The sequence below is a fragment of the Balaenoptera physalus genome (genome assembly GCF_965194825.1).
Source record: "Balaenoptera physalus genome assembly, chromosome: 12".
Taxonomy (NCBI): Eukaryota; Metazoa; Chordata; class Mammalia; order Artiodactyla; family Balaenopteridae; genus Balaenoptera; species Balaenoptera physalus.
The window spans coordinates 65,488,885-65,516,611 of NC_138897.1; the positions used below are offsets into that span (position 1 = coordinate 65,488,885).

A 27,727-nucleotide genomic window follows, 5' to 3' on the forward strand; every position below is an offset into this window, starting at 1 on the left:
TGTGAAATCGAAGCCTGGCCCCGTCACTCCTCTTCAGAATCCATCGAAGAGCTTCCCACGGCACGCAGAATAAATTCCGAGCTTGGCAGCACAGTGCAAGGGCTGCACCCTCCGGCCCGGCCTCACAGATCCTCATCTCACATCCCTCACTCTCAGCGCCCATCTTCCTTCTGTTCCTCCAGATCACCAAGCTGATCCTGCACCGGCTGTTTGCACTTGCTCTGTCCCCCGCCTTCCCATCACCAGCTGCTCCTCAGCACCAAGGTTCAGCACAAGTGTCGCTTCCTCGGGAGACCTCCCTAGACCATGGTCCCCGAAGTCCATGGCCCCGTGGCCCCCTGGCCACCGGCCAGCCCATCACTCTGCCTCTCTTGGAAGTTCCCTCATGACTCTATATCTCCCTCCTAGGATGTGATGGGAGCAGGGCTTTGTCTGTCTCTCCTATTCTACCAGAGGTGTTCAAAATTATTTACTGAGTGACTGCACAGTTGATGCTTTTCCTAGTTAAATTTAGTCCTAGGTATTTTGTAGCTTTCCTCACTATGATAGGTAAATTTTGAACAAATTTTGAATGAAGGTGAGAATCTTTTGACATTGGTTTATTTTGCCTACTTTTGACGGATTTTATGTTAATTGCCAAATATGTCTCTTCTTTATAGTATATATTTCTAATTCAGTCGACCTTTCCGTTGCAAATAAAATAGACGCATGGTTTTGCAACCCATTTACAAAAGCACAGTTTTAATCAGCTGTTTCTTTTGGCCAGAGCCATAGAAAAGTTTCCTTTTCACTGAATTGTTTAGAGAGAGGCCCACCCACTCACAACAACGTTATCTGTTTTACTCCCAGTCCCAGACTGCGTCTGTCCACTTCTCCACCTCCGCCTGTCAGACCCAGCCACTGGGTCCTTGGTGCTGTTTGTGAGCAGTAATCTGGGGCAGGGTAAATGCAGAGAGGCAGTGTTTGTCCTTCTGTGGACCCAAGGTTCTCTGTAAGATGAAGACATAACTGAAAGCAGGTCTTAGCCACATTGTGTAGCTCCAAGGACTGGGCTACAGCGTGAAGGTGGTAGGATTATTCACTGACCTGTAGCTCAGTCAGTGGCAGGAACAGCATGTGCAAAGGCCCCAGGGTGGGAAGTAGCTTGAGCAAGAATGAAGGATTGGAAAACGGCCACCGTGGCTGGACAGATGCGTGAGCACTCAGGTTGTACAGGTGAAAGGAGGTCGACCGTGACCCTGTAAATTACAGTAAGGGCTTTGATCAAGAACAGTAGGAAGCACTGAGGTGTTTGCAAGAGGGGCAGACAGGTTCACGTCTGCACTAGACACCCCAGCCGCGCTGGAAACATTGGAGGAGAGGTGAAAGAGGCCAAGAGACTGAAATAAACCTCTAAGAAATGGAAGATGGTCCGCCAGCCTGGAGGAAAAGAACAGAGAGAGTGGATACGAATAGAAGAGCTAAATGCCAGGGAGTTGACACACTCTGAGTCCCTGCCCTGGGTTATTGATCATCTACAATCAGCGTGAAAGAGCACATGATCGGAAACTAAAGGGACAGGTTCCAACACATCTTAGCAACACGTTGAGAACCTTGGAGATGGGATGGTTTCATTCAGCCTCTTGCCCGAGATCACCACTGCATTTATTTTGAGCGCTATTTACCGGGGTGTGCATGTGAATCAAAACTGGCAAAGAACATAAAGGATAATAAAACTCAGCAATACTGCTTGAATATATGCGCACTGAGATAGTCTCACCACTTTTAGCTGCAGACAGTTATATTTTGCCCTTTCAAGAATTCAGTCATCCATCGACAGATGAATGGATAAAGAAGATGTGGCACATATATACAATGGAATATTACTCAGCCATAAAAAGAAACGAAATTGAGTTATTTGTAGTGAGATGGATGGACCTAGAGTCTGTCATACAGAATGAAGTAAGTCGGAAAGAAAAACAAATACCATATGCTAACAGAGATATATGGAATCTAAAAAGAAAAAAAAAGTGGTTCTGAAGAACCTAGGGGCAGGACAGGAATAAAGATGCAGACATAGAGAATGGACTTGAGGACACGGGGAGGGGGAAGGGTAAGCTGGGACGAAGTGAGAGAGTGGCATGGACATATATACACTACCAAATGTAAAATAGCTAGCTAGTGGGAAGCAGCCGCATAGCACAGGGAGATCAGCTGGGTGCTTTGTGACCACCTAGGGGGGTGGGATAGGGAGGGTGGGAGGGAGACACAAGAGGGAGGAGATACGGGGATATATGTATATGTATAGCTGATTCACTTTGTTATAAAGCAGAAAGTAACACACCATTGTAAAGCAATTATACTCTAATAAAGATGTTAAAAAAAAAGAATTCAGTCATTAGGCTCATAAAGTGTTGTACTGGAGATAGTTGCTTGTGTCTACTATGAAATATGTGTGGAAATTTATTTATATTTATTCTGGCTGCGCTGGCTCTTAGTTGCAGCATGCGGGATCTTTTAGTTGTGGCATTCAGCCTCTTCGTTGCTGTGTGGAAATAGTTTTATCTACTACTCCAGGGGCCGTATTGTATGTCTCTTTATACTTTCCACAACCTGCCACTCAGAGCTGGGCACGTGAAAGGTATTCAGAGACCAGCTCTCATTTTCCGATGGAATGAATTCACTTGTAAAAGATAAAATGGTCTTAAAGGTGTGGACTGATTTCCACACCACTTTTTAAAAATAACATCCCCCCGAGAGGAGCTCCTGACTGTCGCGCCATCAGGACTGGGTCTCCGGGAGGTACAGAGTGTCACGTGACCAAGTGTCCCATGGGCCTCCGATGGCCAGCCTCCCGTCCGGCACTTCCAGGAAGGGCGTACCGTTCAGTTCTGATAGAAATAAGTCGCAGCATTTCAGTCCCTGAAGCCCTTAGCTGTCGTGGCTGTGCTCTGCACTGCTCCACGAGCATCCACTGTCCGTACTTTAGGAGGCAAGCTTCCCTCGTTCATCCTTCACATTGAAGACCTTCTCATCTCCTTGGAGAGCTTGATGGGTAATGAGCTCTGCGTTAAGAGATGAGGATTCAAGGAAGTGTAACTTCTGTCTACCATCTTTGTTAGGACCGACATAAAACAGTTCAATAAATAACCCACTTCAACAAATTTACCAGTTTCTTGAACTCTTTGTAATACGATAAGTGCATAATGAAATAAGTTAACTTATAATCAGTTGGGCTCTAAACGTACTATCCTATTATTCCCTAGTCATGGAGTCATAGAGCTTCGATTGGACCTTTTGAGAGAATTTTGGGTGAAAATTAAGCAAAGAAAATGCCTCCTTTAGGCTTCCTTATCAATTAAAATGCCAAACTCTTTATTGAAGCCGATAATCAATATATTGGAAATAGTGGCTGAGTAAGACCTACCATTTTCCAACTAGTTAGGTGTCCTGGCTTTTTTCAAATGCAGTATCCTATCAGTACAGAGGATTAGCAATTCACATGCCCCGTCTTGGGCATTTCTTAGTAAAGAGGGAACAGGGTATCAGTGCTGTACATTTCAGAGGCCAACATGGGCAGTTAATGTGAGGAGAATTTGGTTGGAATTTCAGCATCTCTTATAAGGGTTGCTTGAGGATTCTAAAATTTCCTTTTCATCTAGAAGAATATAAAGTGAGGGGAAATTTTTATTCTTCCTGCAACACCAGCTGAATGCATTTTAATGGGCTATAGTGTCACGGGTAATTTATTGCCCTTTTTTGTTCTTTTATGTGTTATATTTGTCATTTTGCTATGGCAGTTTCATCTATAAAATGGCATAGTTACAAGACAATGGTGAGAGGATACAGGACTGCCAGGGAAGATTCTGTTCCTTTTTCCTTGTCATTTTTGGAAGGAAACACTGAGTCAAATGTCAAGCATTTAGTTTCAGAAATAATATATTTTAAAAGATATATATTACCCTGAAATAGTGTTGTTTTCCATTTTTACTAAATAAACTTTAGAATTTCTATGTGAAAGATTTTCAGTGTAAGAGAGCCATTTAATTTTTCAGTATCCTTTTGTGTTTTCTCTTTCTGTCAGCAGTGTGATAAAGGAAAATAAAACAATGTGTTTAACTGTCTTTTATTTGCTTAAGGCATAGAGCTTCCTGGCTTGAAAAGCATAAATTGAAATTTTATATGTTAGGAAATCTACCTTATAATTTTGTTATTAATCTAGTGCATTGTGCATATCCAAAAGGAATGCTGAAGGTAAAGTTTTGAGCTTAAAATAAACCAAAATTTGGGTAAAAGATGCAAAATACTGGGAAAAAGACAATGCCTGCAGTTTTAAAAAATAGAGATTTTGCACAAAAGATTTTATGTCACTGAGTTAAATTATTCTTGCCTTTTCTGTAAGGAATATATAGTATCAATTTTATAGTGAAATTATATTAATTCATACTTGATATCAGTTAACATGGAAAAGGCCTGGATATTTTTTTAAATATTTATTAAAGCTGAGTGATAATACCTGTTTTACTAGGTGTTTCTTTTTACCTCAGTGGCTAGCATGGAACTAGACAACATTGTAGGCATTCACTGACTATTGTCGATAGATACCAATTGTGATACTTTGGTTTTCAGCACTTTACTTGCTTTAGAAAAACGTGACTACCATTTAGAACATAAGGCATCAAGATGAATTCCAACAGCTTAATGTCTAAGAAACCAGTGAATTCCATTGAGAATTTGTAGGCAAAGGGCCATGTCTTACTGATGTGCTTTTTTGGTTGACTTTGGACTAGTTTCTCCTATAAATAAGTATTTTTAGAATACTGTAAAATGCTTAGTATATGTGAGAGGTTGTTGTTTTGTTTTATAAATTTACTTATTTATTTATTTATTTTTGGCTGCATTGGGTCTTAATTGCTGCACACGGGCTTTCTCTAGTTGCGGCGAGCGGGGGCTACTCTTTGTTGCGGTGCACGGGCTTCTCATTGCGGTGGCTTCTCTTGTTGTGGAGCACGGGCTCTAGGCGCACGGGCTTCAGTAGTTGTGGCTCGTGGGCTTCTAAAGCATAGGCTCAGTAATTGCGGCACATGGGCTTAGTTGCTCTTCAACATGTGGGATCTTCCCGGACCAGGGCTTGAACCTGTGTCCCCTGCATTGGCAGGCGGATTCTTAACCACTGCGCCACCAGGGAAGTCCCTGTGAGAGGTTTTTAAAGTGCTTATGGGTGTGAGCCAGTGTACTGAGTCAGAATGGAAAAGAAGTCAGAACTTCCTCCAGCATCTTAACAGGGCAACATGTTGAGGAAGCAAATCAAGAAAACTTCCAGGATAGATCTAGCATAGACAAAACTCTTTTCTGGGGAAAGAATTCTTATTTTAAATACTCTACTGACCTTATACGAGAATCAAGGGAAAGGTCCAGGACCAGAACAGAAAGTTGAAAAAGCAGTCCTTTCAACCCAGGTGCCTCATCTTATTTGCCCTTTTGACAATATCAGTGTCAAAACTTGTTCATCAGTGTCTCCAGAGGGCTGACGGGGAGGCCCAAAGTCTTTAAAAAGATTGACTTCTGAAGTTCTAGCATGTTCAAATCCCCTCCCACAGGCACACGCAGGCACATAGGTACTGCTTTTAGAGTTGTCATTGTTTTCATGTGAGAGAATCTTGGGTTTGGCTTTGAATGTCTGATTCGTTCTCAGGCCATGGTTTTTCTAGCTTAGGGACCATATATTCTTAATCAAATAACCTGTCTCTCTCTCTGGAACGGTTGCCCCAAGGGGAAGGGGGAAAGAGGGGTCGCTCTCCTTTGTGGAACTGTAGCCCTTGTCTAGCTGCCTTCCCATCTCATATGCTTGTCAGACTGGAATCCAGGGCTTCCAGAAGGGAGTATCACTTTCCTTGGTGGTAAATCATTTAAAACATTATTTGCATTAAAAATCAGTATATCACAGAGCAAAAGGCAACATTTACATGCTGCATTCAAAAAAATAGGGCTACGGACTTAAAAGAAATTTGAAGCCAGTGGTGGGCCACTCAGGATAAAGCCCAGATTCAAGCTTCTGCCTGTTCTCTCCCGCCTGCCTTATAGGCACAAATGATGGGAAAGTGCAAGAGTCGCAGCTACCCTTGACCGGCTCAGAGGGAACAGGGCAGGCCCTCGGGTTTAGACTCCGGATCATCTTCAAAGCCACACTTCCTAGGGCCATTTTCAAACATGTCAGACAGGAATCTGGGCCTGGATTTAACAGGGCAGTTCTCAGGGAAACTGTGGGTCCCAGCGCACAATTCAGAAAGTATTTGCTTTAGATAAAAGGTAGTGAGCTCAGGTCCAGACTTCTTGGGCAAATCTCTTAAACTCCAAAACTCAGCTTCCATATCTGTAAAACGTGAGAATACTATTTCTTAACCTCACAGGGGGCGGTGGGAGAATTAATACAATAACATATATATGTAAAGGACCTCTCACAAAGCTGGCTGGGGGTCAATGCAGAGGAGTTGGCAGTTGCTGGTAACTTATTTTGTGGCTTTGTTGTTTGTTGTTGTCCTGATAGAGGATTGTTTATGGCTGTTAGGGCTTTCAAGAGACCAACGTAATTCATGCAGGCCACTGCCCCTCCCAAGCTTGAATGCTGACCCCGCCCTTCCTAGAGGTTCAAACTTGAACTTCCCAGAAAATGAATGGATTTCTTGATGCTAGGTAGGGTGTTATCTACAGGAACAGCACGTGGCTACTGGGGTCTCCAGGAGCACTGGAGCGTGAGAGCAATGTGATTATTTTATTATATGTCAGGACCTGTGATGAGTCTCCCACGGATGATATTTCCCACTCACCTGCCTTTGGGATACAAACAGCATCAGCAGGACCCAGCCTATTCTCTTGCCACTGGCAACAATGGTGATGATGCTACTGATGGAAAAAAAAAAAAAAAAATCACTGCATTTTCAAAGACAGCTGCTTTATTTGAAGCAGTAATAGCCCAAAGCAGTGCCTAACCTAGTGTGCACTTCCCTGTAGCCCAGCGCACGGAATAAAACGCCAGGCTTTCTTTTGTGGTCCTGGCCATTTGGGGGTTCGTTCGTTCCTTCCTCACTGTCCTTGGTTTAGATATGGACACCTCTCTTTGTGTTTGTCTCTCAATTACACCGGTTCTCAAGGGAGCATGAGACAAAGCGCTTTAATAGAACTCTATTGAGAGGGATGATAGATTATCTCATTGAGTACCTTTTTCAGACACTGGGTATGACGTTGGAAAAATATAGAGCGGTTTGTAAGGGAAGGAGAAGCAACATAAGTTGTTTTCATTTAGAGGAGTGAATAACTATCTCTAAGAAACAGTCTTTGAAAACCAGCCTGGCACCTGCCCGGGAATTAATAAATGGCATGTGTTCAGCACATCTATGAGAATCTCTGATGAGTTTTCCCATTTCCTCCAGTAAATATCCAAGCAATACATCACTCTAGCCATGTAATTGATGTTCAGTTTAATCTGTATAATGTACTTATTGGTATTGTAATGATGCAGTTATTAATTATGGTTTATTATTAATTATAACAGTTTACTCAAGTTAGAGTTCTTGGTCAAAACACATTATCAGCATACCAGTTTTTTTCTGAGATTTTTGCCTAGGTGCTGTCCTTGCAGTGGTTTAATTTTGTTCTTTTTTACTCAAGATTATATCTAACTTCACAGTAAACGTGATAAAAAAAAAAACATTGTGGGATATTACCAATTTGGTGGGTACTTCTTTTATGTCTTTGAATAATCTCTTTAGACTTTGGCATATATTTATGTATAAATATGTGTGTGCACACACACACACACCCCACACCAGAGTGATTTACATGTGTCTTTTAGCCAGTTTAAAGGCTTAATAAAGGGAATTTTCAGATTTCTACCTTATTTCTTCTCTGAGTAACAAGGAAGTTAGAAAATGCTTCTAAAGTAAGGTCATAGGAATGATATAACCATTTTGTTAAATAAAATTACTCATAATAATTGTAATCATATTAGCATCATCTTAGAAGTTTCTCCTTTTTTTTTTTTTTTTGCTTTCTAAAAAGTCCCAGACCATTGTAATTATTCTCCAGCAGAAATTTTGACTCGTTTAAAGACTTCTAAAACAAATTCGACATATGATCATGAAGAATGGTCTACAGCTACCTAATCATTACAAGTATTGAGTTCATAACACTTTATTCTTGACAGATACTCATTTCCTGTCTCTCTGATATGTACCCAGTTAACTTTCTCATCATTGATGGATATATATCTCACTGTTTTGGTGCTGGAAATATAACATTTTGCCACTAGTATTTATTTCCATGCTCTTTCTTTCTAGTAATCTCATTTTATCATTGATGAAAGTTTGGTCAGTAAATTTACTGGCAAAGACTTTTATCTGTCATCAACATACTGAGGAAAGCCTTCTGTGCCCTGGCTAATCTCCGGCGTGGTCCCTGGAGCCAAGGCTCAGATGGTCCTTCTTTCTCAGCGTGTTGTCTTGATGGCCACGGGAGGTCATCCGAAGGCAGCCGCAGACCCCACTCATCTTAGTAACCCCCCGCTAAATGCCAGGGGTCGGTGGAGGAAAGACCACAAAATCGGACTTGTCTTTACACTTCTACTTTTTCCTCTTTTTTCTTTCCTTTTATACCCATCACCCTATGTCTGAGAACTTTAATGCAAATGGAAAAAGAATAGGTCGGCTGTGAAGAGAGTACAGATGAGAAAGACAGAAAAATTAAAGTGAGACTTATTGGGAGAGAGCTTTGATTCAGCATGAACTGCGGGCACGTAATAAGATGCTGGGCCGGGTAATGTGAGGGCCGAAAAGTAAAACCAGCTTTGTCCCAAGGAACGCATATTAGCGTGTAATATAAAGGACTTACCAAAATAACTGAACTCAAGGTTGAAAATAGTCAAGAGGGGGGAAAAGAAGGTGCTACAGCAGTTCAGTAGGAGAGAGAACACTTCCTTCAAAGACAGAGGAACAGTGCTGGGCTAGGTGGCCTTTGAAGGATGGGTAGGATTGAACCTATGAAATGTGAGTAGGGATGGGTCCATGGAGAAGGAGCGGCAGGGCCAAAGGGGAAATGTTGCATGTTGGGGGCTGGGGGAGACTGAGCATCTCCATTTGGTTGGAACCCAGGTAGATGCAGGAAGGTAGAGAGAGAAGAGGCATCAAGTTAAGAAAGGGGCTGGGAGCCGGTTCATAGGAGGCCTGGCTGCCTTTTGAAATCAGCATTAGGAGGCTTTTGGGTTTTTTGTTTTGCTTTTTAAATGAAAGAATGGCATAATTAGGGCTCTTCTTTAGGAAGATCAGTATGGCTGGAGTGTCTAAGAGGCCAGCTGGGATGTCTCCTTAGGAGTCAAGAGCAAAATCCAGAAGAGAAATAAACCAGGTCCATGGCAGTGGGAAAGGAGATGAAGAAAGTATAGCGTTTTTTGCATTTTTAGACATTGGGCAGGGAGGTAAACTGACCTGATGTCAGGTGACTGTTCTTCAACCTGAGGATAGAGTAAATAAATATCCTTTGTAATATATTTCTTTTTTATGTGCTGAGGGTCAAAATGTCCTTTCTGGACAACCAAATTCATTTCCTTGCTCTGAATTTAAGTACATGCCACATTCTAGGCACCAAGGATACAGAGAGGGAAAAGGGGCAGCTTTTCTCTGCAGGAATATGGACTCCTGCCTTTGTTTAAGCCTATACATTCAAAAACATTCCACTCACATACACAGATGGCACATGGTCAATGTTCTCTTAAAACTCCCCCTCTGGGGCTTCCCTGGTGGCGCAGTTGTTAAAAGTCTGCCTGCCAATGCAGGGGACACGGATTCGAGCCCTGGTCCGGGAGGATCCCACGTGCCGCGGAGCAGCTAAGCCCGTACGTGTACCACAACTACTGAGCCCGCAAGCCACAAGTACTGAAGCCCACGTGCCTAGAGCCCGTGCTCTGCAACAAGAGAAGCCACTGCAATGAGAAGCCTGTGCACCGCAACGAAGAGTAGCCCCCGCTCGACGCAACCAGAGAAAAACCCGTGCGCAGCAACTAAGACCCAATGCAGCCAAAAATAAAAATAAATAAATTTACTTAAAAAAAAAAAAACACTTCTGTGTTTTAAGACTTTTGTTCAGGAAAGACTTATCAGGTGACCACTAGGTTACAGACATCGGGTTAACGCTTACAAGTCACAAGTGGGTGAGAAATAGTACTTCCTCTTGGGAAGCTCCAGACCAGCCGTGGCACCTGCTGGTCCGTCCTTGGTTAGATAAGTGCCCTTTGCCTTTTATCACAGTCCTTCTTTTCCACCCTGCCGATCATGTGTGTTTCTTTTCTTTGATTCCCTTTCAGCCTTGACCAACGCACTGTGCGCTGGAAGGATCGCATGCATATCACTCCTCTGGTCCAGTTCAGAACCACAGTGATCCGGCCTCTCTTGCCTGGACTTAGGCCTGGGGTGTCCTTAGCCCTCATCTATTTGTCTTATTTTTCTTGCAGGATTTTAACTTCCTTATGGCATTGTTCTGCACTTTAATTTATCTTCATTCTTTTGTTAGACTCTCCTCTTTACAACTGGTCATGATGATTTAAGCTGGAGTCTTGTCCTCCAGAATGTCAGCCGTAACCACCCGAGTGATTACTGTGTTCCTGGGGGAAGTGGAGATGCAGTGAATCCCGTGGGCTTCAGGGTCACACTGGGATCCCGAGTGTAGCGCCCACCCCCCCCCAGCCCCACTCTCACGTCCCTTCTCACTGGCTTGAGACAATCTCCTCTTCCTGACTGCTTCTGCTGCCTCGGTTTCCCCATTTGTAAAATGGCATTAATTATACCTCATGGTGTGATGTTAAATAAAGGTTACGTAAGATACCTGGCTCACATAATAGGTCTTCACGAAGCTCAGCCTTCTTCCTTTCCATCTAACTTAGTAGCACCTGGGCAGTTGATCAGCATACTTTAAATTCCTTTACAATTAAGAACACTTTCCAATCCCTACTAACTCTGGGTGATCATATAACCAGGGTTTGATTCCACCAGGTTTGCCTTTTCATTGTGTCAAAGGATCTTTTAAAATAGTGCAATGAAGGACATTGGCTAAATGATAAAGTAAGATATTAATATATTAGGAGGTATTTTATAAACAACCACCCAATTAAGTATTTTTCCCATTTTGCCATAGTCTGTGAAAACCTTCCTCAAAGATATTTAGGACCAGTGGTTCTCCGGTTGGATTTTTCCTCATGTCGTGTAGAGCATTACCTAGGGCGGAACATACAGATTCCTGGGTCCGACCTCAGACCTTCCATCCGGAGTCCCTGGGAAACCCAGCCATCTGCATATTCAAAAGCTCTTGGAATGATTCTTAAAGTCTCTGTAATTAGAGAACTTCTGTTCTAAAATATATTAACAGAATGATACAACTAACGTAAGCCTTATTTCTTAAATAACTTCATTGTTTGAGGAAAACTATATGCTTAGTAAATGAGTCAGGGAATGATGTGACCCCACTCTCTGCTGAGACCCCAGGAATCCTCAGTACGTCTCTAAGGGTCACTTTTTGTGTGTGTGGCTCATTGGCCTGTAAAAAGACATGTCACACTTCTGCAGGCAGTTTGCTACACCCTGTACACTTTCTGAACCTCAGAAATACGGATTTTTCTAGCAAGGACATAGAATTTATTAGGTACACTTAACTTTTTGATAAGAGAGTGAATGACCAATTTCAAGTAGCAGAAAAAGCTGCAAGGGTCTTTTGCAAACAGTTACTGCTTTGTGCAGGATGCTGTGTGATCCTTTCTCCCACATAAATGATTTTTAAGAGCTAAACGTAAGCGTGACCCAAGACACAAAGTATGGAAAAAATGTCAGGGACAGTTGATTTTTATTTTAATGCCTTCAAAGTTTAGTTTCAAACAAGCTGTTGGAAATGTCCACTCTTAACTGATAACATCCTCAAAATCACCCACTCACATTTCCTTTATTGATTATTCAGTTCATATGAAAGGCGAACACAGTTGATGCCTTCTTATTGACAAGCTGTTCACTCATTTTATTACTTGACGGTGATTTGAAAAATGCAAATGGAAATAGTAAAGCCATTTCATCAGACCAGTAACGGCACTAATAATTCTCTGGAAACTTCCAGAAAGCAAGTTATAAGGGTTTTATCATCTTACCCACAGGCTGTAGGCCCCATCAATAAATGAGAGCAGTAACTGTCATGAAATTAGAACAAAAATTAAAAAGTAGATTAATTTTTTAGAGATGGTATATATCAAACAATCTAGCATCTCAGTTTTATATGAAAAATTATGTTTCTGATTATTACTTGTACGTCATACATGCCCTGCATGCCCTACGGTGGAAATGAGGTACAAAGGAAGAATGATAAATTCAAAAGCATAATCAGGTTACAAATAATACATAAAGTGTGAATGGAGATTATTCCAGGGGTACTGACTGACTTTGCATTCCCAGAAAGAGAAACAATGATGTACAATTTAAATGAAAAATCTTGGAGATGTTTCATGATTATATATAATGTTAAGGTTCAGCTGGAAAAACCAAACAGAGATGGCAAGGAATTCTGATTTTCTGAGCAGCAAGACATGAAAGAACTGACAATAATCTTTAAAACCAAGGTGTTGCTATTTTTAAGACAAAGAAAAGGCCTCTGCAAAAGGTGAAAAATAACTATGAAAATTATTTGAAATAGATTCTCTATTCCATAAAGTCATAAAAATGCTAGTCCAAAGTGGCTGAGGCTTCCCTGATGGATACTTTAGAATATCTTTGGGGACCAGTGCTCTTTTTTTTTTTTTTTTTTTTTTAATTGACTTACCAGAGCAAGGCTCTTTTTTTTTTTTTAAAAATGAATTGACATGTTTTTATTTATTTATTTATTTATGGCTGTGTTGGGTCTTTGTTTCTGTGCGAGGGCTTTCTCTAGTTGCGGCGAGCGGGGGCCACTCTTCATCGCGGTGCGCGGGCCTCTCACTATCGCGGCCTCTCTTGTTGCGGAGCACAGGCTCCAGACGCGCAGGCTCAGTAGTTGTGGCACGCGGGCCTAGTTGCTCCGCGGCATGTGGGGTCTTCCCAGACCAGGGCTCGAACCCGTGTCCCCTGCATTGGCAGGCAGATTCTTAACCACTGTGCCACCAGGGAAGCCCCGACCAGTGCTCTTTGAAACACACTCGGAGAAACAATATTCTTACGTGTTTCCACAGCTTCCATTTTGTTTTTTCTCATAAGGTTTCTCAACCTCCTGTTTCTCTTTTCAGCAGCTTCCCATGGTTGCTGTCCCCCGACTCTTTTCTCTCTTTCCCCCCTCAAATACCAGAAGTGGAATTTCGGTATTTGGTTTTGCATGTTGTGAGTATGAAGTATTTTGTTGTTTGAATTCAGTGCAAACGTTGAACCCAAACACCAGTTCCCCCATCAGGAAGCGGGCCAGGTATTTCCATGAGTGGCACCGACATCCGCCCAGTGCCTGGCGCTCTTAGACCGGAGGGCACTGTGTGCGGCCAGTGGGGTGCCTTCCGTTGAGTCCCTGCATCCTTGCGGTTCCCATCACCCACTTGGGCCAGACATTGGAGGCCCCTGGCCTGGGTGAGGCAGTAGCCTTCATTGCTCTCCAAAGGGAACGTCCTTCTTTCCTCCAGTTGGGTTTTGAAGCTCACCCGTGGCACCTCTAGTGGCCTCTTGCATCGGGCACGGAAGGCTGAGGTGTCACTCGTCTTGCTCATCTCGAGTCCCCTGCAGAGCCTCTTTACAGGACCTGGAGCATAAAAGGAGCTGTTTATGTGAAGACTGTGAAAACCAAGATCGGCCGCGTCACAGGGATGGGCATAGGGTGGCTCGGGCAAGCGTCCCTTCCCTGTGTCCATCCCAGCGATGCTCCCGCCTCTGACGGGCTCACTCTCAGTGTCCATCCCACCTGCTCACTGGGATGGAACTCGGAGCAGAGCCCCTCTCTGCCTTTTCTCCTCCTCCTCCTCCCCTTCTTCATCTGGTTGTGAGGAGGGAGGAGGGGGCCCAGCTCTGTGCTCCTGGATAAACCTGCAACCCCACCTAACCCACCCATGTCCGTCACCATCCGCCTTGAGATCGTCAGGATTCATGTCATGAGGCCCTTTTTCTCCAGGAGCCCGGCTGTCCACCTCCCCCTTCTTCCCCTAGACCTTCGCCCCCTTACCTCTCTGTACAACTCTCTCCAGGCCCATCCCTTCTGGCCCCTTCAAGGTCACTGCTCCAGCAGCCATCTCCTTTCCCTCCTGCGTCATCAACTTTTCCCTCTCTCGGGGACCGTACGCATCACCATTCAGAATGCCCTGATTTCTCGCATCTTGAGGAAGAGAGCGTCCCTGGATCCCCACACCCTCCCTGGCTCCGTGGTGATGCTCCCTTTCTGCCTGTATCACACTGACTCCCTCCTCCTCCTCGCCGATTTCCCTCCTCCCCCTTCCCTCAAGCTGCCATTCCTTTTCGTCTCCATTACTGGTCCCTCCTCGTGACGCACCCTCTCTCTTCACCTCCCAAGTGCCCTCCTGAGTCTCATGGCTTTAAAGACCATCGTTTTGCTGGCAGCCCCCCAAATGTTCACCCCACGTCTAGACCTCTCCCCTTTATGCCCCACAGCCTACTTGAGATCCCCTTTGGGTGTCTAGTATCTCAAAACTAACTTGTCCAAAACCAAATTCCTGATTTCCTCACCTACCCTTCCACACCTGCCCCTCCAAGTCCTCTGCATCCCAGGACATGGTAACCCCATCTTTCCAGTCACTCCTGCCAGAAACCTGGATGTTGTATCAACACACCCTCCATCCAGTTCATGGACAGATACTGATGGCTGGACCGTCAAAATAGATCTCAGGTGTGACCATGTCTCTCAACCTCCACTGCCACCTTATTCCAGACCATCCTAATCTCTTGTGTGGCTTATCGCAATAGCCTCGTAACTGACATACCTGTTTTCACTACTGACCCCCAACGGTCTGTTCTAAACACTGCCACCAGTCACCCTGGTGATCCTGCGTGATCCTGTTGAAAGCTAAGCCAGGTCACATCCCTCCTCCACTCCGAATCCCCCCGTGGCTCCCATCTCGTGCAGAGGAAAAGCAAAGTCCTTTCAGATTCTCTTGAGGTGCCCCCAAGTCTGTCATTGTGCCCCCCGCTTTCCCCGGCATATCCACTCCAGTCACACCTCAGTGTTTCACAGTCTCGTCTTGTAGCTTTAAACTTTTTCTTCCCACTGTCCTCCCTGGGTGTCAGCATATCTCACACCCCTTCCTCTTTCTGGTCTCTGCTCACATGTTATTTCTCAGTAATTCTTCTCTGATAGCCCATCTCAGAGCTCAGCAGCAGCCGCCCTGCCCTGCCATCCCCACCCCACACGGGTTTCTCTGTAGCACGAGCACCGATTGACAACCTGCACAGTATCGTTTACCTCTGGGTCTGTGTCCCACAGGAATCTAATTTCCACAAGGAGAGAGGCTTTTGTTTTACCCACGTGCTCGCTGCTGTGTTTCTAGAACAGTGCACGGCACATCGTTGGATGTGCAATAAACTCTTGATGTATAAATGGAGAATATTACTGATTTCCCCCACAGTCAAGGGCAGCCAGCCCTAGTCACCATCGTGCAGAGGTTCTGGGTAGCCACGCCCCCTCCCTTCCCTCTAGAAAGGCTCTCCGTTTGCTCAGGAGAGGAAGACCTGGCCCTGGGGCTCAGCCACTCCAGGCAGCGGTGATATCTCCGTGTCCTTCTGGGCTGGTGTCCATGGGTCTTCGGGGGAAATTTATGCAGCCTGTTCAGTGGCCAGAACTGGGCCCAGACCCTCGAGCCAGTGGCTGAGTACATCCAGTTCTCAGCCTGAGAGCTGCTGTTACTGAATTTAACGTCCAACACTGGACCAAGACGGACTGTTTCCTGCCTGGTTAAAAACCAGCCAAACACTGCATTGGCTAATCGCTCCCTTTCTTTTGAGAGTTTTCACGTTAGACATTATATCTGAAACCTTAAATAATGCAGGTTCACTGGAATGCCATCCTTTTTAAAAAAAAAAAAACTTCTTTTGGTCATCAAAACAAAACAACACGCCCAGAGCTGTCACTGGGAGTCAGCAGCGTGGGCATCTGTGGAGATGATGTTCATTCTCCTTCCCCCTGAAATATTTAGCTTATTTATCATTTTAATGAATACGTCCAAGCCTAGATAATGCCCACTGTGAAATGCATACATTTGAATTTATTCTCTTTAAAAGGAGCTACATGTGCAGTAACCTCTAAGCAGGATGCACAGTAGAAGAGAATAAAAGCACCTTTCCATGAAGAATTAGAATTTATACCAAGAAAAAAAGAATAAAAGTTTATACCATTAGAAACCCGGCAAGAAAATAACAAAACAGAGGGGGAAATATTATAACAACTCTTTTGCCAAGCAGTTTGTAAATTATACTCTTACATTCATAGATTTGGGTAAAGGGGGAAAAAAACAAGCTATCAGTTGCAACCACATTCTGTCACAAATTATTCTCTGTCTGAGGCTGACTGACAGCTCACAAGCACATGTTTCCAAAGCAAGAAACAGGGAGAGAAGAGCATCCTGTGGGGGAAGGACGGAAGGATGTCCATCTCAGGCCGGGATGGAGGGCAGAGCACACGGAGATGGCAGGGATGGTGTGTCCCTGAGGGAACCTGCAGTGAATGACACACCTTCGCGAGATTATCCCGGGGTCGTGACTCATTTCAGCCCAACTTGTGTTTCCCCAGAGTAGTCCTAAACCCAGACACCTGAACCAGCCCCTTCACCCAGGCTCCACCACGGTGAGCTGGTGGCCGTACCTTTCAGGTAAAGGGAGGGTCGCGCACAGACCTGCAGGGCAGCCCTCCTCACGTTTTTTCAGTTGCTCCCCCATTTTGCATGATTGCTGCCATGGTTACCTTGCAACTGTGTCCCACAGAGATTGAACATTTCATTTTCTTGACCTGCAACGTGAAATGAGTTAAAAGTAGGTGCTAAAGAATGGTGATCCTGACCTTCGCTGGCTGCATAACAATGTGCTTGCCTGCTTCCTGCAGGGAATGAGAGGCTGCAGGGCTGATCTCTTTCCCTGACCCAAGGATGGGTAGGGTCACTCCTCACTTCTCAGAGAGCTTAGGAAAAAGGCTAAAGCACAACGTAACTAGTCGTTTAGGTAACAGGAGCAAACGTGTGACCATTAACAGGACGCTCTTCTCTTATGGAGTGTTTACAGTGTATGAGTTGAATCCTTGTAATTTTTTAAATTTAAATTTTTAAGCCAAATCCAGTTTTTCTAAATAATTTCTTCCCCAAGTGTTGTATTTACTGGAATAACTTAGTTACAAAAAACTTAGAGAATCATTTATTTAGAAAATGTATCTGAACTTGCATTCTATCCCTAGTGAGATAAATGGAATGGTCCCCAATATGCCAGCATTTGGAAGAATAAAACCAATTAGATTTTATTTTTTTAAGTTAAGTTTTCAAATTGGGTAAAAACAAAATCAAAATTGAAAACCATTGGACTTTTTGTCAGTTTTGTGAATTTGAAATATGTTATTTTTACAAGAATGGCTTTTTTCACCTTTTATTCATCTTTTAAAACATACACAATGTTTAAATTTTTCTTAGCAGTTTATTCAAAGTAACAATATCCTCCAAATCTACCACTTGGCTGTATGTTCCAGTGGCCTAGTGGAGTGGTATACTTCAGATGTTATTAAAATAAAAAACAGTAAATATTTTCAAGGTTCATTTGGACAGCTGTTTGAGGGATATTCTTTCAAACAAAATAGCAGGACTTCCTCCTGAAGTGGTCAGAAATAAAAATGGCCTGTAAAGAGTCATTATATCCGGAAGGGTTTGTATTTAATAAGGTGTGATTTTTCACATCACCACTGCTCTCCTTGCAACCGTCGCTTTGATTGGAAAGTACACGTCGGGTGGAAACTCAGGTGATCGTGGCCCTCCGTCTCCTGCCTTGTGTTTCTCCCCTGATCTTGACCAGCTCCGTCTGTCTGATGGCCACGGCCATGTTCAGGGTGCAGAGTCTCATATAAAATCTTAATATGAATAACTTTTGAAAGAAACATTTGTATGTTCCAGTGGAAACAGATGGAAGGTTGCAGCTTGACACCCGGCTTCTCTGTGATGACTCATCTTAGACTAAGCCCTGCCTGGAGTGCACAGGAGACAGTGATGGTTAAGTTTTTCAAGAGTCAGATGAAGCATGAATGCAAAACCCAGTGGAAGAGTAGAAAGGGCTGGTACCATAGTCAGTGTTGATTTCATTTTTACCAACAAAAGCAAGAAGAAAATTCTAACATGAGAAATTTGGACATAAAATTCCTACTTTCCCAATGACCTGTCTCCCTAGGGAGGGGACGTGATGGCTCAGATGCCAAGGACTGTCGTGTTCTGATTAAAAAGGGAGAAGCCCTTCCAAAGTGGATTCTGTTTAGTGAATTGAACATTACAGTCCTAATATTTTTCATCCTGAACTCATTTAGCAGAGGAAATGGATATTTCATCAGACACAGATTTGACATTCCATCACATTATACTGTAAACAGGACAGATAGTGTTTTGAAAATGGGAAAGCAGGAGAGCTAAGACAGTGGCCAATGGAAGGCCCTGGTTATCTCATTTAAACAGATACGAAATGTGGGTGCCAGTAGTGTGATCATCGGCTGCTTCCCACTTTGTGAATAAATTGCTTAGAAGGAGTCTTTTGCCTACCAGATGTGACCTAGATTTAGATTTTCAAAGGCAGGGGGGAAAAGAATCTCTATTGTGTTAAAAAACAATTGCTGGTAAAATGCACAGTAAGTGAGCTTATCTCTCTTCTCCAGGTGTTTGGGCTAATATTGTTACGGAATTACTGCTTCATTTATGAAAAATAATTGGGGGAAATGTTCCAGCAAATCAACTTTGGATAAAGGCTGAGGATGTCTATTGTGTTGTTAGCAAGTTTCTAAAAGGCAGAAAGATCAGGGAGCCCATAGAGATAATAAAAATATTTTAAAAACTGTGTTTGAGAAGAGTCTCTTATAAAAGGGTCAGGTGTGGGTGTGCTTTCCAACTTGTGTTGGGATTTAGTGAAATGTGGAAGAACAATGCGAACAATTACATTCCTTTCAGCGCCTGTGAAAGCCGTTGAAAAAAATCAAAGCTCGTCTGTCTGCTAGCTCTGATAAGTCTTATGACTCTGTTAAAATGCAGCAAAATTTTAAAAAGCTAACATTTTTATTCTCCCTTACCCACCGTGTCTTCTTTCTCGTTTCCTCTCCCCTTCAGGAGCTGCCACTCCAAAACCAGTCCCAGAACCCGAGAAACAAACAGACCACACAGTCAAGATCGCAGGAGTCATCGCTGGCATCTTGCTGTTCGTGATTATATTTCTTGGAGTCGTGTTGGTCATGAAGAAAAGGTGAGCTCCTGGCCGTTGCCACCCATATGCTCCTGGCCCGCTGTTTGCCGAGAGGCTTCTTGTGTGTGAAAATATTCAGTTACTCATTTGGCTTTGATGACCAAGATACATCTGTGGCTCTGGTTGTTCCTATTTTGCATCATAAAGCAGTCAAGGTTATGGGACAAAATTTAGAGTACATGGCTATGATTTTGTGTAAATATGCAGTTTCTCATGCCGGGTCAACATAAGGATCATGTGTCTTCCCACGAGTTGGTACATAAAACTTGGCAGAATCAGTAAAATCATTTATTCACCAGGAAATGTTTAGTATTTACTACCAACAGACTAGGTCTTGAGGATATGAGAAAAAAGACTTTTCCTTCTCATTATCTTGAAGATTATGGCGATGACAGAATTTATTGGGCCCATGTTATGTGCAGGCACCATGTTAATATCCCATGAGAAAGGGACTCTCAGAAAGCAGCTGGACAGCAACGCAGGGCAAGGACACATAAGGACAAGAATGGTAGCATGTTGGATGTTATGTTGCCCCGTTTGGCCAGGGGTGGTCAGAGGAGGAGAAAAACAGATAAATAAGCAATCTTCACCTCTAATACGTGAAAAATAGGCAGTGTCTTTTGTCTTGTGGAAATGAGTGAAAACTTGCTTAATAATACAATGTTCAGTTTATATAGGAATGATCAACATAAAATATAGACAGGAAGAAGTGAAAAGACAGATTGTCCCTTTTTTTAAAAATTTATTTATTTATTTATTTTATTTATTTTTTTTTTTAATTTATTTACGGCTGTGTTGGGTCTTCGTTTCTGTGCGAGGGCTTTCTCTAGTTGCGGCAAGTGGGGGCCACTCTTCATCGTGGTGCGCGGGCCTCTCACTGTCGCAGCCTCTCCCGTTGCGGAGCACAGGCTCCAGACGCGCAGGCTCAGTACTTGTGGCTCACGGGCCTAGTTGCTCCGCGGCATGTGGGATCTTCCCAGACCAGGGCTCGAACCCGTGTCCCCTGCATTGGCAAGCAGATTCTCAACCACTGCGCCACCAGGGAAGCCCCAGATTGTCCCTTTTTTATGTAGTTTAAAAACAATCATAAACAACAGGGTCCTATGTCTAACACAGGGAACTGTATTCAGTATCCTATGATAAACCAGAATGGAAAAGAATATGAGAAAGAATATGTATATATATGTATAATTGAATCACTGTGCTGTACACCTGAAACTAACACAACATTGTACATCAACTAGACTTCAAGTTAAAGAAAAGATTTTTTAAAATTATGGAGTGTGAGTAAGGTTACGGATGATAGGAGGTGAGGACAGAGGGGTCGGCAAAACCAGGTCTTGGAGGTCTTGTCTGGTCATCTAAGGAGCTGGACCTGGTCGCAAAATCCACTGGTGGCATTTAAGCAGGTAGTAATGTGATGTGCTTTTGCTCTTAGAAAGATCACTCTGATGTTAGGGTTGAGGCCAGCAAGGAGAGAAAAAGGCTGGAGTTAGGAAGACCAGCAACTTCAGAAACATAAGGAGCTACATTGTAGTAGCCGTTTGGAGGCCGATCTGAGGGAGATGGAGCAACATAGAAAGAACCTCATTGCTGCCGTGGCAGTTGGTGGGGGTATTGCCACTCCCCAAATGTGGAATGTGTAGGAGGTGGGACATGTGGGGCGTGAAGACGGGGAGCTCAGCTCTGCACTTTCTAAGTTCACTCTTCCTGTAACATGGAGTAGACATGACCACTGAGCAGTCAGATATGCTGGTGTGGACCAGGAAGAGTACTTTCCACAGTCAGAGTCATCCATCCACGTACGTCCGGCTGAAGCTGGGGCTGGGACGAGGGCACTTAGAGCTACTGTCGAGTCAGAAGGAGGTCAAGGATGAAGGTAAACCCTTGGGTCACAGCGATATTTAAGGGGGGGAGTTAATATCCAAATGTGTATACATACATATACATCTTTCCTTGCTTCTTCCTTCGTTTTCTGGTAACTGGTCTAGTTAGGCCTTAGGACAAACAGCTGCTCTGTCCCAGCTCATATGTGACTAATTGGTCCCCATCATTTCAGCTCCTCCTCCCCACTTGTCATCCATCCTCTCTTCCTTTCTCTTTGCTCACACATTGTTTAATTTCTCTCCATTTTTTAAATCTTTTTTCTTGTGTTGAGAACTTTCATGATCTACTCTCCTAGCTACTTTCAAATATACAGCGCTATAGTGTGGTGTATATGTAGTGTTACTAGTATAGCGATATTAACTATAGACACTGAGCTGTACATCCCATCCCCAGGACTTGTTTATCTTATAACGGGAAGCCTCCTCCTCCTTTTTCATTTCTCGTTTCTCTAGCTTTCTTTTCTTTACCCTTCTCTGCTTCTCTAGCTGTCAGTCTCTTTATTTCTTTCTCCCTTCACATCTCTATCTTTTTTCTTCCTTCTTCTCTGTCACCTCTCATACACTTTTTCCTGGATGTGCTTTTTCTCTCCCCACCTCGGTGTTTATGTGGAAAGCTTAGCTTTAGTACCAGTGGTTGGTACTTTTTTTTTTTTTTAATATGATCCAGTATAAATTCTAAGCAGCACTAGGCCCTTGTACGCCTGGATATTCAAACTAAACATTTTGGAGAGTTGATTTTTAGTTGTGGGAATTTGTTGGATTTTTGTGTCATCTGGCAAGTTCTCTGTGAGGAATAGCCTGAAACTACAAATCCAGTTGCCCTCGTGACCTTAGCTAAATGTTAATTCATCCTCCAAGGGTCTGTTTCTGCAGGAGTAATTCATTATTCTACCTTGGACTCTCAGGCAGTCATGGAGGTTGTGTTATAAATTATGCATTTGAAGAAATTGCCTATGGTAACATATGGCCTTGATACAACTTTAGACTAAATTCCAGTGACTCATATCAAATTTACATGATTATTTACTAGATAATAACCTTAACAGGGTTATTTTCACAGCATGTGCCACTTGTGTATTTGCTTTTTCTGAAATATAGAATATGATCCCTTGTAAGGCAAATTTGCCAATATACTATGCCTCTAAGTACAAAACTTGTTAAGATTTTGACCTGAAGAGTCATGTGGTCCAAACTGTCGTATTTAATAGAAATTCTAAAAACTTCTAATTGTTCAGGGTTTTCTCCCAAAATTTGAGTCTAAATTTTAAAAGTTGTATTTTTAAACAGAACCATTAAAATATGATAGTAATCATGAATAAGTGGCTGGAGAGTTATTGATACATAACAAGCTACAGTGTTTGGTTAGCAACAGGGAGTTTAGATTTGGAATTCCTAGACCTGTGTTTTAACTAATTTTGTGATTCTGACCTTCTCCGGGCCTTAGTTCCTTCATCTTTAAGTTGAGGAAATTGCACTCCCCGATCTCTTAAGTCCCCACAAACTCTCCGGTTTTCTGTTACGCGGCAGCCAATGGTGACACGACTATGCAGTTGCTGTCCTGCAAGTGCAGTGGGGGCTCCTTACTCTGTCTCATGCTGTAAACATACACAGTTGCTTCTCCAAAGCTTGCTTTGTGCAGCAGATTCAGGTCTCCGCGTGCTGGCCGGTGAGGGGTTCATCTTTTAGCCACGCGTTTACCATTGTCACACAGGAGGCACTCAGTTCAAAGGCGAGCAGTGGGGAGATGTAATGAGAGAAGGAGGGTGAACAGGAAAGAGCTGGCTTTCAGTGTAGTGCTAGTCGTGTTTGCTTGTTCAAGCCTGTGCTAGTCAAACTTGCAGGCCCACCCCTGCCCGGGTTAGACTCTGGGTCGCCAATGCGAGCACATGCCATTGGTCATAAGGACATCCTGGGCCCAAGAGAAAGTGTGCGTGAAGCAAATGCATCCATAGTTCTGGAATTACAATTGGAAGTCTGTCCTGCCGGGGAAAAGTCAGTAGTGACCATCTGGGTGGGTCAGCGTGCCAAGCCACGTGGGCCTGAGCTCTTTGGAGGAGGGACAGCAAATTTCACCAGGAGACATTGCCAGTTATTAGCTTAACTAAGATCGTGTGGGCTTCTGAAGGCTCAGCCTTCTCTAAAAATTAGTTGCTGGAATAGAACCTGTAAAATCTGTTCAACTCGTACTAACTCATGGAATCCTTTCACACCTAGGCCATAATGACTGAAAATTGAGATGACCTTCAGTTTTATTTGGCTATAATGTTTTACAAACCTATCACAAATTAGACTAGTTGTTACCTATTTGTGAATATTAATACATTTGAGCCTTGCCTAGACTAATGCAATACAAAACCTGCTTTTCCTTAAAACCTTTTACAAAACCTTTCCATGTATTTGTATCTTATTCTTTAAGAAAGCAATTTCTTATTACTTTCCCCTTCCCAGAAGTAAGTGTTCTTCTGAGGGTGCAGTGTTTTGACGCAGCAAATGTTAAGAAAGGGTGTTGAGATGAATAGCTATGAAATAAAAGTTTCACGCAGAGTCACGTGACAACACACTCTCAAAATTAATATAAAATAAGTTGAGTAGCAGATACTTAGTTTTTATCATTTTCATCCCTGTATAATTAAATTTATTTGTATAAATGAAAATGCCTGCATTTTCAACATTTTTCATAAGGAATAATTTATCTCAATAACATGTTTGACAGAATTTAGTATACAAGCACCATCTATTTTACCCTGATTAATTATATTTACTATTGTTTCTAAAATTGCTATAGATCTTTTAGAAATTTGAGAACATTTGTATCAATTACAGTAATATTTCTGTCTCGGTCATTGTGGTAAATAGAAATTACAGAAGTTGTGACTAAATGGAAATCATTAAAGAGATACACATTCTTGCTCAAAATAGCAAATGTTAGTTATTCTACTTCATGAACACCTGTTATAGGTAAATGTGACTATTTTCATCCTCCAGCATCATACCTCTATCTCCTTCCCATAAGGCTTTTTAACAGATGTACATTTTGCAAAAGCAGCCTATATCATTGAATATTTAACACCTTTCTATTATATTTTAAAAACACTGGAACTACCAAGATAAAAAAGTTCAATAACATAGGAAGAGTATCTGAAAACATGAAACAAAAAAGATAAGGGAAAATGTTGAAAGCCCTCTTTTCAAAGAGACGCCTACAGCATGTGAGTGGAGGTAAGTCGACATTAACTGTTCCCCCACTAGAGTGGTTGACACTTGACATAGGAAAATTTTTTCCACTACAGTTAAGTGTGAGTTACATGTGAAAAATGTCTTAAGTCTGGATGCTTTATTTGAAGTCCTATTTCAAAATCACATTTTCTGAAAGCGCATTGAGAAAGTCACATCTAGACATGTCTTTGTGGTTATTTAGAATATGTGTACTTGATATGTAGCCGTGTAAATAATAATCAGATGCTGAGACTTTTCTACTCTAGCACATGCTTTTGGCATATGTGAAACAGGATACACGTGTTCACAAATAGGTCCGGAAATGCCCTCCTAATCAATCAATCAGCTAGTGTCCTTCAGTTTCCTAGATGATAATTGAGTGGGCTCCTTGTTCAGCGGTAAATTAAATTGACCTTTTTAAGGGCTCTTCTAACCTGGACTTCATATGGTTACTCTAATAGCTGCCATATTCTGACTATTTCTGGACTCAATCTAATGGTTTATTTAATTATGTTCTATTGGGGGCTCTCTGGGCCCTCTTTATAAAGAAGATTCTAAAAGGAAGGTGGGAAACATAGGCACCAGTTTTTTTAGTTTATAGGAGGAGCGTGTCAGAGAATGATAAGGGCAGCCAACAGGCTTTAGAATCTCACAGACCTGTGTTCACACCCCAGCTCCTACCTGATGGCAGCATAGATTTAGGGAAGTCACTTAACCTCTCTGAACTCAGTCTGCAAATGTGAAATGCGACGATAATGATGATGATGATGATAATGTGTACGGGGGAAGTCTGAAAATCAAGTACGGGCATAGCTGGTGCTTGATAAATGGTAGCCCAGAAGTTCGGAAAGCTGTTCGAGGCCACGCGGGTATACGCAGCAGAGCCTGGGGTCAGTCCAGGGGTGTCTGAGTGTTACCACCCCACTGGTCATAGCAGTCAAGCTCAGAGGTGCCTCTCACTCTGTAAGCCTCAGCTGCTCTTGGTAACCAGTAGCTGGAAACACCAAATAGTCGTCGGCTTGTTGCTGTCTACTCTTGCTGGAAGTCTACAGATATTTCAAGGTGCCAGCCTGTTTTAATCTCCATTTTGAGCTATCATTGGAGAATAGCTACATGAAAGCGTTTTCCTCTTCCTCCTTTACAGAAGCATTTTGTAAGTCCTTTCAAATACATGTGTTCTGTGGCATTCTTGGAGCCGGTGGTTTACTTCTGATAATTTGCAGCAGTGAGGATGCTGTGTCCTCGTCTGGTTTAGTGAGTGAGAGAACTTTGTTGAGTTTTTGTTGTTGTTGTTTTTTTTTAACATCTTTATTGGAGTATAATTGCTTTACAATGGTGTGTTAGTTTCTGCTTTATAACAAAGTGAATCAGTTATACACATACATATGTCCCCATATCTCTTCCCTCTTGCATCTCCCTCCCTCCCACCCTCCCTATCCCACCCCTCTAGGTGGTCACAAAGCACCGAGCTGATCTCCCTGTGCTATGCGGCTGCTTCCCAATAGTAAGCCTTCAGCAAGCGAGCTTCTCTCCTTCCTCCTCAGAGGCAAACCCTAGATTCTGGGGGCTGTGGAGTGGGCAGCGGCCCCTCGAGACAGAGGCTGACACGGGCTCTGCTGAGCTGTGTGACCCTGGCACGTGGTTGGCTTTCCGTCCCCCAGCTTCCCCAGTAAAATGCCCCGAAGGCATCATAATAGGACTTTCCCATGAGTGTTAGGAGAAGGAAATGAGTTACGACCATTACAGTGCTGGCCCCAGTGAATATTAACTACTTTGTCAGTACGCATGCTATGCTGCTTTGCCCGTGAGCTGTAGCTGAGGCTAGTCTCAGGTCCATTGCCCACCTTAAAGGCTTTGTTTCCACCCTCAGAGGCCGGCCGGGACCAGGAGCTGATTCTCCTTTGGAGGGGGTCCGCCTCTCCGTGCGGAGTCCACGTGGAGAGCATGGGTCTTAGTTGTGAAGGTGGCCGGGAGCACAGCCACCAGGAGTAGGACAGGTCGCAGGCCCCGCAGCCTGAAGCCAGGCCTGGGCAGAGATGCTAGAGCTGAGAGCGCAGAGGAAACGCTCTTGGGCCAGACTGGCCCAGCGGTATTCCTTGTGCAGAGGCCCCTGCTCCATCGGAGGGTTTTACTCTCTACACAGAAGGAAGCCAAGTGCTGGGGCACCGACACCACCTCCCTCGCAGACTTCCCGCTAAGCCCCAAGTTCATCTGAGTAAGCATGGCCTTGGCACTCAGCGCAGATTCTTTGGGTACCCGAACCTGTCAGACCCAGACCCGGGCTGGGGCCGGTGGTCTGCCTCCCGGCTCAGAACAGAGGACAGCATCAGTCTTTCCCAGGTCCTTAAGAGCGTCCTGCATCTATAGGGACGCCCCGAGCCTGCTCTAGCACCTCTCAAGGGGTGTGGACCCTCCTGCCACGTGACCAGCCCTGAGCCTGCACACACTGAGCTGGGCTCTCTCCAGCCATCTCAGGGCGCAGCTGTCCTACTGATTCCTATTGGAGTGACCTGTAGCTTTCCAGTACAGGTCGTTTGTATCCTGTATCCGTTAGCACAGCTTATTAAAACGTGTTCTTTCACTGTATCATCCCTCTGCAGTTCAAGTCTGACGGTACCTATAAGGGGTTCGGAAGGGGTTACATATTTACCACTGAGGTTGCTTGTTCTCCGTGGCTGCTGTCCCCAGATGCTGTGTTGATGTCCCCAGCTCTGTCCCAGGCAGGCTCTTCGTGTTGTAGAGGGCGTCTGTCTCATTCATGTTGACATGACCTCACGTTCTAGTTTGTAGGGTAGGAAATACCCAGGGCATGAAAACTGAGGATGTTTTACCTACCTAGGATGATTGTTGAAACCTGTCGTCTTGGTCAGTGAATCCGAGAATTCAAACTTAATAGTATCACTTGTTCAGTTCTTTCTAGTTTTGTATTAATGAGTAAAACAGTAATGAAAAATACTTAGACTATAGAAAATATATATATGTTAAAAAAAAAAAAAGTAGGCCAATATCTAACCTGACTTCTTTGGGCAAAATTCATGGTCCCTCTTCTTCTAACATAAATCTAAATTTCTTTTTAACAAGGAAAGGAGTTATATCTGGAATCTTTAACTTAGGTTCATTTATAGAAAGTTACATAAAATTAATTTTCAAAGAAGATAAAGAGGAGCTACTGTGTTAGTAGAGGAATGCTATTTT

At 43.4% G+C, this 27,727-nt stretch overlaps 1 protein-coding gene across 6 annotated transcripts in view; it reads left to right on the plus strand.

The window, feature by feature from the left end:
• The window catches only part of PTPRM (protein tyrosine phosphatase receptor type M), a 745,633-nt gene that overhangs the window by 494,537 nt on the left and 223,369 nt on the right, over window positions 1-27,727 (plus strand). For all 6 annotated transcript variants that reach the window (XM_082418591.1, XM_082418592.1, XM_082418587.1 and 3 more), the window contains one exon: window positions 19,298-19,430. In XM_082418591.1, coding sequence (XP_082274717.1) covers window positions 19,298-19,430 — 133 coding nt within the window. The remainder of the gene's footprint in view (window positions 1-19,297; window positions 19,431-27,727) is intronic.